The sequence below is a fragment of the Myxocyprinus asiaticus genome, chromosome 12 (genome assembly GCF_019703515.2).
Source record: "Myxocyprinus asiaticus isolate MX2 ecotype Aquarium Trade chromosome 12, UBuf_Myxa_2, whole genome shotgun sequence".
Classification (NCBI taxonomy): Eukaryota; Metazoa; Chordata; class Actinopteri; order Cypriniformes; family Catostomidae; genus Myxocyprinus; species Myxocyprinus asiaticus.
In genome coordinates, this window is record NC_059355.1 from 34,413,409 (window position 1) to 34,429,673 (window position 16,265).

The 16,265-nt window shown below is 38.9% G+C and overlaps 1 protein-coding gene across 4 annotated transcripts in view; it reads left to right on the plus strand.

Moving 5' to 3' along the window:
* The first annotated feature begins 1,599 nt into the window (after positions 1-1,599).
* Positions 1,600-16,265, plus strand: part of LOC127448842 (cytoplasmic FMR1-interacting protein 1 homolog) — a 66,203-nt gene continuing 51,537 nt past the window's right edge. Inside the window, exons 1-6 of one of the 4 annotated variants that reach the window (XM_051711680.1) lie at positions 1,600-1,820; positions 10,913-11,033; positions 11,196-11,285; positions 12,614-12,691; positions 12,865-12,966; positions 13,067-13,248. In XM_051711680.1, the coding sequence (XP_051567640.1) occupies positions 10,917-11,033; positions 11,196-11,285; positions 12,614-12,691; positions 12,865-12,966; positions 13,067-13,248 (569 nt within the window). In that variant the 5' untranslated portion in view covers positions 1,600-1,820; positions 10,913-10,916. Of the gene's footprint in view, positions 1,821-9,402; positions 9,558-9,729; positions 9,757-10,912; positions 11,034-11,195; positions 11,286-12,613; positions 12,692-12,864; positions 12,967-13,066; positions 13,249-16,265 lie in introns of those variants that run through there. The other 3 variants (XM_051711681.1, XM_051711683.1, XM_051711682.1) reach the window with 3 other exon arrangements.

The window sequence follows — 16,265 nt, forward strand, 5'->3', positions numbered from 1 at the left end:
CAGCATCATCAGACTGAGCTTGTCGTCAGTGCAGGCAATCTCAGCACTGTGCGTTACAGGGAAGACATCCTCCCTCATGTGGTACCCTTCCTGCAGGCTCATCCTGACATGACCCTCCAGCATAACAATGCCACCAGCCATACTGCTCATTCTGTGCATGATTTCCTGCAAGACAGAAATGTCAGTGTTCTGCCATGGCCAGCGAAGAGCCCGGATCTCAATCCCATTGAGCACGTCTGGGACCTGTTGGATCGGAGGGTGAGGGCTAGGGCCATTCTCCCCAGAAATGTCTGGGAACTTGCAAGTGCCTTGGTGGAAGAGTGGGGTAACATCTCACAGCAAATCTGGTGCAGTCCATGAGGAGGAGATGCACTGCAGTAATTTAATGCAGCTGGTGGTCGCACCAGATACTGACTGTTACCTTTGACCCCCCCCCCCATTTGTTCAGGGACACATTCCATTTCTGTTAGTCACATGTCTGAGAAACTTGTTCAGTTTATGTCTTAGTTGTTGAATCTTTATGTTCACAAATATTAACACATGTTAAGTTTGCTGAAAATAAAAGCAGTTGAAAGTGAGAGGAGTTTATATATATATACTGTGCAAAAGCCTTAGGCACATAAGATGTTTCACAAACATTTGTCTTAAGATTTTTTTTATTTGTATTTTTTATCTTCAGCTTTAGTGTGTCATTAGGAAATATACATTTTAGACTCCCAAATGTTCCTTTTTGCAAATAGAATGGAAGAACAGGGAGCCCTGCAACAGATGGCATGGCCCCCACAGACCCACCCCACTGAACATCGAGTCAGTCTGGGATTACATAAAGAGACAGAAGCAGTTAAGACAGCCAAAATAGAAGGACTTTGGTGACTTCTCCAAGAAGTTTTGAACATCCTATCTGCCAACAACCAAGAAAAACTGTGTCCAGGTATACCTAGGAGAATTGGTGCTGTTAAGGCAAATTTGGTCACAATATTAATTTAGCTTTTTTTATGTTTACTGGACTTTGTATGACATTAATTGATAAACTATTTATGGCATTATTTTTGAAGACATTCTCACTATGCAACATGTTTCACAAATGCCTAAAACTTTTGCACATTACTGTATGTACAATATACAAATCTGTTATATACAGAAGCAAGGGAATATAATGGCAGAAGAGGTATGGTATGTTGGATAAATATAAATAGACTAAGCTGTGTATTGCACATTAATTATTGCTCAATGGGGCAGTTTTAACCATTCACGAGAAAAACTTCCTGTGCCAGACGGTTCTGGTGCTCAGGCTCTGTAGCGCCTGCCAGAAGGCAACAATTCAAAAAGGTATTGGGCATGGTGAGTGGGGTCCAGAGTGATTATGTCTCTCACACTTCAGATAACTCATCTGTTTTTACAGTTCACATCTGGTTACACATGACAAATCCAACTGAAGCACATTTCCAAAGCCTACTCCTGCACTCGTGGCTTGCACTACTACTTCCTTAGGGAGGGAATTCCATTCCTGAGTGACTCTGATCCTGAACGCCCCCTGCTGGCGGTGTACTGTATCGCGGCGCTGGAGTTTCCTGTTGAATTTCCCTGTAGAGCGCAACAGGAACTCCAGTCTGAGCTCTGCGCCTGCGACAACATTCACAGCGAGCAGGATTCCTCCGTATACTTCCTCAACCACTCCAAACCGGCGCAGATTAAACACTGAAAACGGCGTTTGGGAGTTCACGTCATCCCGTCAGCCTCCTCAAACCTCGAAATAGCCTCCAAAAATGCATGTGTGAATAGTTGGAGCGGATAGTTTGTCCTGGAAAACTCAAGTAAGGGTGGGTAGAGCGCAGCCTTGACTTACTTTCATTCTGGGTGTTGTCTTTTTTCAACCAGTTTCAGTCTGGTTAGTTTTTTAGGCATAGCTTTTCGGATGGTTTTGTCCTAAATGCAATGTTTTTAGTAAGTGGAGGATAGAAGGATAAGGGAAGGTATTGTCCGATTGAATTCCTTTGAGTTGTTTGAAGTTTCACGTCGTGAGTGAGGTGGGCCTGTGCGCGCGACTGCGTGTGAGTAACTAAAATTAATACACGCAAATAGAGATTTACTGTTTGGACTGTTAAAGTCTTGTGTATGCTATTGAAGGGCATGATATTTTGGCCCCAAACGGCAATTATATAGTTTTATTTTGATGTTGTCTGTCTGTCTGTCTATCTGTCGTTTATTTTTTAATTCAGACAACTCACATTCTTAATTTACTCTTTGTCTATCTGCTTATTTATTTTTAAGAATTATTTTAAAGAATTTGAGTTCGTTCAAGTATAAGACTAATACAGTCCATTATAGAATGATCTATATTATAATTGCACATGTCTAATAATTTTTTTTTTGCCACTTAAAAATGTATAATAATAATAATAATAATAATAATATATATATATATATCTTTTTTTTTCTTTTTTTTCCAAGTGGCATTTTAAGATTAAAATGGAAAATAGTGACAGATTTTGCATGGGTTTCACTCCGGTTGAGCAACCTCTAATCAAACCAACCAATTTAGTTAGTTACATCACAGTTCAACTTTTCAGTTTGTCATCTGGAAACACTGTTGGTTTGTTTCCTGACTACAGATTAAGACTAAACTACCTGGCTTAATCTGTTCAGTCAGGGTTGCCATTCCATTTTAAATCCCTGAAAGTCCTTAAAAGTCCTGAACTGGGCTTAGTCTGTGTCTGTAAATCCTGCTTGATGTCATTTGTCCCTCGCTCCTTGTCTTTAATCTGCTGCTTGTGTGGTCAGAGGACTGAAAATACAGACAACAGCCACAGTTGTCTCTCTTCACTGGCTGGAGGTCTGTTGGATTGTTAAAAGTTCAGGCAGGAGGACATTCATGTAGCCCACACCCTTTTGAAATGCTGATAATGCTGATTTCGGAAGATGCTTGTTCCTCTGAACCTGAATGGGCTTCATGATTCAGCCGATCTACAGCGAGCTGGGCTTGAACGATGCAACCCCACAGTTGGTGACAGGAAAACAAGAACTTCACTTTGCTGTATGTTCAGATAGATAGAATGATAGAATGTTCAATCAACTCACGGCACATGCAATGTCAGCTAATGCATTTCTCCATAGTGCAGAGTGTTATGTGTTTGTAAGGTGATAGTGACAAATGTTTTGTGTATTTGAAGAGATGGCACATTAACACCGGTTGCACGTGTCACTGCTGCAATTGTTGCCATGAGAGGAAGGTGTGACTGTGCCTCCACGCTGAAGGTAAGTGTGAAGATGTGAAGATTTCAGAGACCAATCTGCAAAGTCAGCCTGATGTGGTGCAAAAACAGATCCATTTTGGAGAAGTTTTAGTGCTGTCTTAAAGTTTCTTTGCTGCAACTCTGAAATATAAGTCATCCTGCTGTTTCTCTCACAAGGTCTGCAGCTGTAGTAGAGGTTATGTCATATATGGCATGGTCTGATAAGTTAAAGGGATTGTTCACACAAGTATAAAAATTCTGTCGTTGTTTACTCTCTCTCATGTTGTTCCAAACTCATGATTTTCTTCTTCTGTGGAACACAAAAGGTGATGTTTGGCAGAATGTTATGTAAGGACAATCTCAGTCGGCATTCACTTTCAGTGCATTTTTTTCCCCCTACACATTGAAAGTGAATGGTAACATTATACCTTACATCTCCTTGTGTTCCACGGAAAACAGAAAAAAAGATTTGGTCAATCGGTATTGTCATTTTTAAGTGAACTATCTCTTTATAAGCCTGTACTTTGTTTTATTTAGCAGATGCTAGACTGGGGCAGATAGGCGGTTTTGCAGAGAGTGACAGGGAATGTCTGACCCGGTTGTTTGTGATGGAGGGAGTATGTAAGATTCCGGTGATATTTTTCTCACAGAGTTGTGTATCAAGTTTTTTGTGACATAGAGAATAGAGTAGCCTAAGTGTTTTCATTACTTTTTAAGTCATGCACACACAATACGTTGTCTCCACCCTACCTGGTGTAGGACTAGAAACAGTGTGAGGTCACAGTTGTGCAGGATAGAGTGTCTGATTTCTTCTGGAGGAATACAGTTATGTAGCAAAAAAGTTTGTGAGCAGTTATCACTATTGCAGATTCAGTCTTTAAAACAGTTGAACAGTTGATAGTGCAAAATATTACAAGTAGAGATAGACCGATGTATTAGCTTTACCGATTAATCTGTGCTGTTATTGGCAAAAATCAATGCCGATTGTTATTTGGTTTTTAAAAAAAATTCTTGTTTTGTGTTTGTGTTCCTCTGTGGCCGGCACTGGAGGAGACTGACGATCATAGTAAGGAAAGACTAAGAAATGTATTTAACATTCTATTAATTAATTTTAAAAACTATCTGCCGATTACTCTGTAATCTGCCTTTTCCACCACCTTAGTTGTTGGTATCTGCAAAATCCACTATCGGTCGACCTCTACTTACAAGTGCATTTACAGTAGCTTTGTCCATAAATAAAGAAAAACTAGATTTTTTCCATTTGTGCTTGCCTATGCGAAACTCGCCACAACGACGCTAGGGTGTTGTGGGTGGTTGCTAGGGCGTTGGTATATGGTTGCAATGGTATTCTGGGTGGTTTCAGGTGGTCACACATACCTTTGCACAGCAAAATTCCGCTGGCAAAATACAGTCATCTCAATGGGAATCTGCTCGGTCGTAAAGTTTAGTGAACTTTTACATGAGAAATCGCCACATTGGCCAATAGGAAGTTGCTTGGTTTGGTGGTGACCTCCGTGTGGGCAGTGCTTCGTAAAGAGCTACACTGAATATTAACAATGAACAAGGATATCATTTTAGCAGAGCATTTTAGAGTTAACTCTTTTTAACTTAAGTCTCAGTGAGTATAAAGTGAAGCATTAAAAAAGGCTGTTTGACAGTTATGTTTTGCACTATTTTTGATCAACGTCCGCCCATGCCATCTTCGCCCGCAGAAATTTGCCATGAGAATGTTTGTGTGAACTCACTTAAAGGGTTTACCCAAAAATTTTAATTCTCTCATTTTTTAATCACCCTCATGATATCCCAGGTGTGTATAACTTTCTTCACCAGAACACATTTGAAGAAAAAGTAGAAACATATCTTAGCTCAGTAGGTCCTTAAAATGCAAGTGAATAGAGATTTCTCTTTTGAAGCTCCAAAAATCACAGTCAGTCAGCATAAATGTCATCGATAGACTCCAGCGATTTAATTAAAGTCTTCTAAAGCAATACGATCACTTTTAGTGCGAAAAAGATCAATATTTAAGTAGTTTTTAACTATAAACCATCGCTTCCTTTAGGCTTGGCGAGAGGGTGGAGTCCAAGCTGTCTCTCGTGTGACGTATTCGCGTTGCCATGAGATAGAGGTATCAGAGGACCTACCGAGCTAAGATATTTTTCTATTTTTCTTCAAATGTGTTCTGGTGAAAAAAGAAAGACATACACACCTGGGATATCATGAGGGTGAGTAAATGATGAGAGAATTTTCATTTTTGGGTGAACTGTCCCTTTAATCTGAAGATCCTGCCATTGTCTTCCACCGGAGCTGCTTGCGGGCACGAGCCAAAAGCATTCAAAGCCGCTGACTTCGGTTGTTCATTCATACAGACAGCATTTGAACTGCTACTGTAAGCTGTTGTATGAACAGGACATTTCAAGTCTCACACCTTTGAGTAAATTCTTGTGTCAATGCCAAACACTGACTGTGTGAACGTAGCCCTTGTTTTGTTAGGGTGAGGTTTAGGGGTAGGGTTAGGGTTGGGTTATAGTTTTTCCAACCAATCAGGTAGCGCTTTCTTGATGAATATTACTGAATCATCCAGTCAGGTATCACTTTCCTTATTAATGACTCTTCCCCTGCCATCCTATGTTTGGAAAATTGCCTGCTTCACTGCAACACCGCTATTGAATCAGCAGTGCAAAATTTACAGCATGACCAGGGTAGTCTGATTCCCGAAGAATGACTCTTTTGAACCGGTTCTTTTGAATCTACAGAGCAAAAAATACCATGTGACCAGTCTTTGTTAAGGTCTGTGTTAACACACGATTTGCAAGAATATGTTCTGTTAAATATGAAATGATCCCATCATTTTGTAACAGATCCATTAAGACTTGTTTTTCTTATTTCCAAATATTTCTTTCTGAAAAGTACTAAAAGAATCATTAGAATCGGAATCATTAAAGGGTTAGTTCACCCAGAAATGAAAGTTCTATCATCATTTACTCACCCTCATACCATCCCATATGTGTTTGACTTTCTTTCTTCTGTGGAACACAAATTAAGATTTTTAGAAGAATGCTTCTGCTCTGTAGGTCCATAAAATTTAATTGAATGGTTGGCAAAATTTTTATGCTTCAGAAAGCACATAAAGGCATCATAAAAGTATTCCATATGACTCTAGTGTTTTAATCCATATCTTCAGAAGTGATATGGTAGGTGTGGGTGAAAATCAGATAGACTTTTTTGCTAGAAATTCTTCTCCTTGCCCAGTAGGGGCAATATGCATGAAGAATGGAAATCACCAAAAACACAAGAAGAAGCAGAATTTATAATAAAAAAGGACTTAAATATTGATCTTTTGGTTAAATCATTGTCTTCAGAGGGGGCCTGGGTAGCTCAGTGGTAAAAGACGCTGGCTATCACCCCTGGAGTTCGCTAGTTTGAATCCTAGGGTGTGCTGAGTGACTCCAGCCAGGTCTCCTAAGCAACCAAATTGGCCCGGTTGCTAGGGTGGGTAGTCACATGGGGTAGCCTCCTCGTGGTCGCTATAATGTGGTTTGTTCTCGGTTGGGCGCGGATGCCGCGGTGGATGGCGTGAAGCCTCCACATGCGCTGTGTCTCCGTGGCAACGCGCTCAACAAGCCACATAAGATGCGTGGGTTGATGGTCTCAGACGCGGAGGCAAATGGGATTCATCCTCCGCCACCCGGACTGAGGCGAATCACTACGTCACCACGAGGACTTAAAAGCGCACTGGGAATTGGGCATTCCGAATTGGGTGAAAAAAAAAAAAAAGAAAAAAAAAATCAGTGTCTTCAGAAGCGATATGATAGGTGTGGTCTCACCCAGACCTGTCATATCTCTACTGAAGACATTGATTTAACCACTGGAGTCTTATGGATTACTTTTATGCTCAAATTTTGGCACCCATTCACTTGCATTGTATGGACCAAAAGAGCTGAGAAAAGGGCTGCACGGTTATAGTAAAAATCATAATTGTCAATTATTGCCCTTGATATTGTAATTGCGATCATTAATGTTGATAAAAATATTAAATTACCGTGACATCACAAAGCAAGCAACCGTGTGGTTCTTCAGAGTAGCAGATTTCAATGGTGGATATGAGCTGCGCTCCAGTTTCTTTTAAGCATCTTTTAAGCATTATATTGTATTTTATATTGTAATAATGTTTAAGGTAAGGCAAATAAAAATTATTTTAAATTGATATCTATGGTATAAAATAAATTATTGCTGAAATACTGCTTAAATTATTAGTCCACATACTGTAAATAATATGGCATATTCAATATTCAAACTTATTAACAGCCGATTTAAATTGACCAAGTCACTTATTGTGTTCAGTAAGCCCTTTGGTGGCGAGGTGGGACCATTCATCCCGTTAGGTCTTCAGTGGTGATCTTGTTCATGTAAGATCATCGTTAGATAATTTTTGGCCTCAGTGGTTGCACTTTGGAAATTAAACAGTCATTTGCGATCGGAGTTTGTGCGATTCGTGAAAATGTTAAATCTACCAATACCAGTGCTGTGGCAAATGGGTCTTATTAGAGCAGACGCGATAACAATGACGGTGATTCCTGAAATATGCTATTCATGCGTACATATACTATTCTGTTGGCTACACCTCCAAAACAGACTAAGAACAGTTAAGCTGAATTACTTTATTGCTATTTTGTACAAATCAAATTCACATTGGCCTACTTATTAACATGACAAAACAAAACTGTTATTACATTTTGAATAAATTGTACACAGAAATCGAGCAATGTGACACACTCTCCCGTTACAATGACTGCTGTCACTCACTGCAGGTTTACACTGTTTGAGACCTGCATTTTGACGCGAGCTCAATGACGCTCCACACAAAGTTCTGCACTCTCGCGATGCTCTCATTAAAAATAAAGCTGTCTAATCAGCATAATAAATCAATTATTTACACCGTGTCTATGCCTTGATTAGAACGGGATCGTTTTAGTTTTGTCATGTTGCTCATTTGCAGTGTATTTAACATCTACGTTCAAAGCGAGCGGTGCAGTATTCAATGAATCCAAAATAATTCCAAAGTGCTTTTCGCTCTTGTTCTACAGCTTCTTTTCAATTGTCAGGTGATGTTTCTTCAGTATTAATTTTCGTGTGCCACGTGAACAGAGCAAGAACATAAAGCAAGCATCTGGGCATTCAGACGGTTTAAAACTTTAGCATTAGGATCAGTTGTAATTACAGATAGGACGGAGGACTAATCTAAGTGGCTCTGATTGGCCACTACCGTTTCATTGCTCAACAGACATGTTAGTTATTGGTTAGAATACTCAACCGCTGCAAAAACATGTTGTAAAAAGAAAAAGGAGCAGACTTAAATCGAACGCTTTAATCGTCAGTTTTCACGATTACATAATCGTGGCAGCCGTAATCGTAATCGCGATTAGTTATTCGATTAATTGTGCAGCCCTAGCTGAGAAATTCTTCTAATAATCTTCATTTGAGTTCAGCAGATGAAAGTCATCTGGGATGGCATATGGGTGAGTAAATGATGAGAGAATTTTCATTTTTGGGTGAACTATCCATTTAAGAGGAATTAGAACCAGAACCGGAATAGTTAACTTCCTCACGATTCCCATCGCTAGTTTTTGCACATGAATCTGAGATGTTAGAAAGGGTTATAACGTTGAAAAAATTCAGTCATTTGCAGTGCTTCAAAAGTGCAGCTGCTCAGTCAAAGGCACTCTGCAGAAGCATCTGTTGGTGTTAACCCCAGCTGTGTGAATGTGTCTGATAAGAAAAATATAAAATTTCTAGAGACATTCTGTTCCTCTTGATACTTCACTCCCAGACTCTCCTCTACACATTCAACCTATTTCCTCCAGCCCATCACTTCCTGATCCTCTTTCCTTCTCTGTTTGTCTTATGTTTATTTCCTGTCTCACAGTCTATCTCCCACACTCATAACTCTCTTTCGGTGCTCCATCATCAGATATGGATCTGCCATGTCTAGGTATGTGCTTCAAATGTCCAGAGCAAACTAATGAGACCTGTAGTGTTTTTCTGACTCAGGTTTCCGTTTGTTTATCTGCAGTAGGACCTCAGCAGCCCGACCCCACTTCCTCAGCCCTGCGTCATCTTTCATCATTTGATCTGTTCTCCTTCCAATGTCCACTGTTTCTCAGCAGTGAATATGTCAGGCATTAACAAATGTTTGGCCTTAGATTTTGCCACAAAGGGGAAGAGAGAAAACATGCAGTAAAAATGCAAATTATTCTCGTAGGAGGGCACTTTCATTCTGACAGTCAACGCTGTGAGGTGTGAAAACTTTGCGCTGCTGTTGGCACAGTAAGGAAGAGAACTTTATGCTTGTTTGTAGATTTTTTTTTTTTTTTTTGCATTTCAACAATTCAGCCTCTCGCTTTCATTTGCCTTGTTGCCATGGTTTCAGCAAACATTTTCTTTATTTGTGACCGTGCTTATCATCTGTGATATCAGAGCGATGTAGAGTGGCAGCATGTTTTGTACAGAGCTCCTGGATGAGATGGTGAGTTTTTTTTAAACTCCTTTAGTGATCGGGAGGAACTGAGTTTTTTTTTTTCTTTAGAAGTGCACAACCTTTGAAGCCACTGCTTGCTTTTTGTTTCGACAGTATTCATAGTTTTATGAGATCCTGATGGTTTATTTTGAGTTGCTTTTGTAATGGTTTTGTTTTTGTAAAGACAGTTGTGATATTAATTTTTTGGAATGCTTTTAAATGATTGAATTTTAAAGCTTGTTTACATTTACACGCTTTTATCCAAAGTGACTTACAAATGAGGAACAAATGCAATTTGTCATACAAAAGTCAACAATATCTGCAGTATTGCACTGTCAAGTTCTCTCAGTGGCTGGAGTTGTAAAGATGTTAGCGCAGAAGAAAGAAACAGACAAGAATTTTTTTTATTGTTAAATGTACTGTAGTTTAGAATCGGAAACACTACTTACTGCATACTGTATACTGCGGGCTGTTTTAGAAAGTATTTGAAATGGTGCACAACATGTAACGATAAGTGTCACAAACAGTAGCACACTACATTACAATCCTAATTATGATGCATTTAGCGAGTGGTGTCCAGTTGTCATCTCGGAAATGAAAATGGTTATTTTGAGTTGTAATACAAGCTTTAAAAATGTCTTGGAGTTAAAAAAATCATCTGGCAGTCTTATGAAATAATGAGTAAAAAGAAAGTTAAAATAAATCATGATTCATATGTTTTCAACCATTCATTGTCAAGTCAAGCATTGCATTGTGATATGAACCTTATTCACAGCAAAGCCATCTTTGATTTTTTAACGGGATCTTTACAAGAAATTTCAGTAGACAAAAACCTCAAGAAAACATGAGATGTGGAAAATTAGATTTATGCAGCATTAAATAGTGCATGCCTTTGAAGAGACTTTAAGTCTATTCCTTGCTGCCTCGTTTTCATTCCAGTCAAAAATCAAATAAAGCGCTACTTTAAATAAGGTCTAAATAGTATTCCTCCCAGCATGCTTTGTTCCTTACTGCACATTTTAGCAAAAATGTAGTAGATCGTCTGGATATTCCATGCATACTGAGAAAGTAGTATGAGGAGTACGTTACTCCAAACGTAGCCAAAGTGTGGCTTTGTTTGTGTGTCACATGTATTTCATGAGCTTTGTTTTCTCTCTTGCTCTAGAGTCATGGCGTCTACAGTGACTCTGGAAGATGCTCTGTCCAATGTGGACCTGCTGGAGGAGCTGCCACTCCCAGATCAGCAGCCCTGCATCGAACCTCTGCCCTCCTCTCTCATTTACCAGGTAACATCTCGCCCCATATCAGCTCTTTATACTCAGATGCACAATACATGCTCAACTCATGTCTTCCTATTGCAGTATACCCAATGGACTGCTAATATACCTAATACAACTCCCAATAAACCCAACATACTTGGATATACTTTATAATTTTGTCACCCTTAGCCCAACTTCAACACTAACTTTGAGGACCGCAATGCCTTCGTGACAGGCATCGCCCGCTACATCGAGCAGGCCACCGTCCACTCCAGCATGGTAAGACTTACTGATCATCTCCACACTAGTTTCTATGTCACTCAAGGCTCAGTCTCACCCCTGCAAGGGTGAATATGACTGGGCAGTTCTTGACCAGAACAGATCAGACCTTTTGCTGTTTAGTCAATGGTCTGTTTATGCGAGATAAGTTCCCTATGATGAGACACATACAAACAGGTGAGGTGAATCGCTCCATCTTCACAAGCTGCTCTGTTTTAATTTACTAAGTTGAGTGTAAACCTGACCCCATCTGACCTAACCAGTCCATCGTGCCAGCCCTCTGGAAGCCCCGCTAAAGGAGTCTGTCGGTGGCTTGAATGATTTTAAGAGGGCCCATTAAAGGCCTTTATTGTCTATGTGCTGATTTTAAGAACCTGGCCAAGCGGAGTGGGCCACACTGAATGGAGCTGTGTTGAATGTGATCCGCTTTGTGCTTTATTAGTGAGAGGTTATAGCTGTCAGGGAGTGTTTAGCATCAGTGAGGAATTAGTGTGTGTGGAAGTAGTGCCAGTGCCACACACACACAATCAGGGCACAGTGTTTCTCTGAGAGAATGAAAGGATGTTTTTGGTGTTTCTTTATACTCTAGGGGAGCTTTTCTTTTGCAGTGTCTTTTTATAATTGGTAGTGGGTTAATCTGTTATTTGGGAATACATTCAGTATGTGATGGGTGTACTGTAGACTCCATGTAATGTGTGTACACCATTAAAGGAATATTCTGGAATCAATACAATTAAGGTCAATAGACAGCATTTGTGCCATAATGTTGATTGCCATAATAATTAATTTCGACACCTCCGTACTTTTCTCTGAGACCACAAGCAAAAAATGCTTCTTTTTGCATTCTTTTTGCATTCTTTTTATTACAACTTATATCATCAGTGAAAAGTTCAATTGAAAAATGAGCATGGGATTCAGAATTTCATTATTTGGTATGCCCCCCTTTTGCTGTAATAATCCAATCTGACCTTTTGTTTAACATGATCACAAGTTTGATTACATTTAATTAGTAAAGCAATACATCAGAATGAATTTAAGAATTAACATATTACTTTATTAAATATATTAAATGTAACAAATATTTAGTCTTCATTTTACATTGTAACTTTTCTTGGTTTTACACACTTTTTTTAGAATCCCCAAATTTCGTGTGTTTCTACATTTAAATAATAATAAATAAAAAAATCCCAGTTTTTACTTATTTTATTTTATTTTTTGGTCTGAGACATTTGGACCCCACTATATGTAAAATAAGGCTGTATGCATTCAGCTGCTTTAGTGTTCATTCATTTTCATAAAGAGTGCTGTAATCATGCTGTGTATTGCAGAATGAGATGTTAGAAGAAGGACAGGAGTATGCTGTGATGCTGTATACATGGAGGAGCTGTTCAAGAGCCATTCCTCAGGTAACTAAATCACACCACAGGCACCTCACGTCACAGACTCTCCTGTAGTGCTCCAAAAGCTGTTACTTTTTCCTTTTGTAGTTTCAAGAAGAGCATATCCTTTTTAGTTTTCTTCTCTTTTAACCCTCTCTATCTGTCTCTGTCTCTCTCTCTCTCTCTCTCTCTTCTCTCAGGTGAAATGTAACGAACAGCCCAACAGAGTGGAGATCTATGAGAAGACGGTGGAGGTGCTGGAGCCTGAAGTCACCAAACTGATGAACTTCATGTATTTTCAGGTATAGCTTGTATCTGACACTATTTTGTGGAGTTGAATAAATGATGATGTGTGAGCCACTGAAGTTCTGATGTTCTCTCTTGTTTACTTCACTCTCTCAGAGGACAGCAATTGATCGTTTCTGCGGGGAAGTACGTCGTCTTTGTCATGCTGAGCGGAGGAAGGACTTTGTGTCTGAAGCTTATTTGCTCACGCTGGGCAAGTTCATCAACATGTTTGCAGTGCTGGACGAACTGAAGAACATGAAGTGCAGCGTCAAAAATGACCACTCCGCCTACAAGAGGTAATGACCACCACAGGCTTTCTCTGAGGTTCTGCCTATAGCCTTTAGATGGCAGTCAAGCTATATCTGGATTTTTTTGGTCATTTTTTTTATCAGTAATGCAGAGTTCCCATGTTAATGGAAAACCTGGAAATATCAGGGAGTTTTAAAATATCGTTTTCAAAGCATGGAAAATTCATTGATTAATAAAATCTCAAAAGCCATGGAAATTTCTCTAGTGAATGTATCTAGTTCTAGTTTTTCTCTGCTCTAAAATATTAAATGTGCTAGATAAGGCTATTCTGTAGAGTAAAACTTGCTCGCAAGCCATGGTGATGTATGATTTGTCAGTGAATTGTCCTTTGGAGTCAGATCTTATAATGAATTTGTCTAAACGGTTCACAAAATGTTTCATTTGCAAATGTAATCAAAAAGAATAAAAAAAAAAATTAAACAAAATCTGTATTCAGATAATCAGAAATGCATGGAAAAATCTTGGAAATTCATTGGTCAAAAAGGGTTGCAACCTAGTATTGGTTTAACAGAGTGTTTCCCAATTTATTTATTTTTTTTGCCTCATGTAGCCCCACAGCCCCCTCAAGTACCCCTTTATTGACACCAAATCTGAAATGTGTTCCTTTTAACTCCTATTAAACAGGATTTCCTTAAAGGTGCACTCAGTAATTTTGAATGTGTGCACTAAGAATGTTGCAGTGACTTACATTGGCTAACAGTGACACTAAGTGACCTGAAGCTGCATCGTTCAAACCCAGTACTTTTCAGTTTCCAGTGCCTAGGCCTTTTGCGATTAGTAAATAACCGTTTGATCTCAGTTGTTTAATCTAACCCTGGATATTTGAGACAACTGCGATTATTGGGCATTCAAATTCCAATCACATTTTAAATGCCCAAATAAGGGAACTTTATGTGAATATACTGTATAAATGCCATGAACGGCATGTTTGTGTGTCATTCAGTTGAACTCCGAGTCCGAGCATCACTGAGCCGCACAGCGGAGGTCAACGAGCTGAAGAGCGCGTGAAGCTCACTGATGTGCGTGCTCTCAGCAGAGGCTCGCGGCAAACTCCTGCGAAAATATATACGAACAAGTATAAACTTTGATAGTGAATGCAAAGCACTCCGGTTTCACTTTAAATGATCGTATAATGGCAAATGTTCCTGGTTCATTCATACACGCTGTGTTAGTGACATGCAGTGACAAAGAGGAGGAGACACACACTTACTCTATTTCTGTGGAGTGATACAGTGATGAAACGAAATCTCAAAGGTAGAGCCCGACCGATACTGAGTTTATAAAGGGCAAATTCACCGATTACCGATATGGTGGCCAATATAATTAATTTTTGAGCTGGAATGAAAACAGACCTTTTCTATGTGGATTGTGCACTGATTTTGCACCGATATGACTATGCAAAGGTACTCAGAAGGCTGCTTTCTTAAATATATTTATAAATAAAAATAAAATAAATAGCTTAATAAACATCAGTACTGTTATTATAAGTCAATTGCTGACCACTTAAAGAATAAATAAAATAAATACAATAAAATAAAAATGAGTACTGTATGTTTAGTATCAGTCAAATGCTGACCATTTAAATAAAGAATAAATTCATATAAAATAAATGGCTAAATAAACATCAGTACTGTTTAGTATCAGTCAGTGGCTGACCATTTAAATGAAGAATAAATAAAAATAAAATAAATAGCTAAATAAACATCAGGGGCCGGTTGCACCAGCTATACGTACGTTACAACTTAGCCTAGTTGTGGCGTAAATGGGCACTAAGTCACAATTTACGCTCTACTAAATATTTGACCGTTGCACCATCAAACTTATTTAGGACGTAACCTACGTATAAACTAAATATATACGGCAGTCTCCGACCAGGAGTAACTGATGGAATAAAAAAGCAGACTCGGGGACATCAATGAGCTCATGTTTTGGTTGACAGGCATCAATCATTTCGACCTATATGATGGTGTTGGCATTTACACTCATTTACATTTACGAGAGAGAAAAAAAATGTACTTTTAAGTGGCTCTTCGGCATGAAACCGTTCTAACGGTGCCGTTTTTAGGGTGCATCGCCCGGTGTCAAGTTTCAGCACATTCAAAATATATATACAGTATATAAAGGATATTAAAATGAATAAATGTCTATTTTTCCAGCCTGTTGTATTAGTATTTATCACCCCTCATTTATTTTAGATACAGTTCCTATGTATTATTATTCACACAGGGTAAATATACTATTTATTAAATCTACTTTTATTACGTATCCTCTTTTAATGTCTGGAAAACCAGACTTTTAAATATTACATTTTATAAATGACACGATTGGAATTGTTCGGTTGAAGGGGGTACCAAACTGTGAATCCTGAACAAAACAGTTTGGTGAATACATGTTTACATGCTGACAAGGTATGAAAGTAGCTACGTGGTTAGCTAGTTAGCTGTAAGCTCGTTGCCACAGAGAGTAAAAGATGGACTTTATTTACTTTCCAGCATTGTCTCACCAACAAGGTAACAGCGAAGCATGAAATCAACACTCACCACACACAATCCACTAACGCACCGTTGTCTGCTGAGCTGCAAAAAGATGCTCTGATGTTTATCTTTCAATCTGCTACGTTACTGACTGCACTGACAAAATGTAGCTGGCTAACAGCAAACACATGTGATAAACATGAGTGACATAGTTGTCAGGGACAGTGTTAAAGTTATATTAGTTATATAAAATGATGGGGTCATTTTTTATTAACTTTCCAGTATATATTTCACAAACTAGTTAGCAATTTTACCAGAAGAGACCGTTCAAATCTGCACCATTTAACTCCACCCTGTCTGCAGAGCAACGGTCAGTTCAGCTCTGTAAACAATGGAGTCGGAGCGTGCTCTGCTGGATAAACTACGTTATGACACCAATTCTAAAGCATTGTTTTCTGCATTATCTGTTCTGAAGAAAGTTTTCATATCGGCGCATATCGGTAAAATATACGCCGATACCGATATATCGG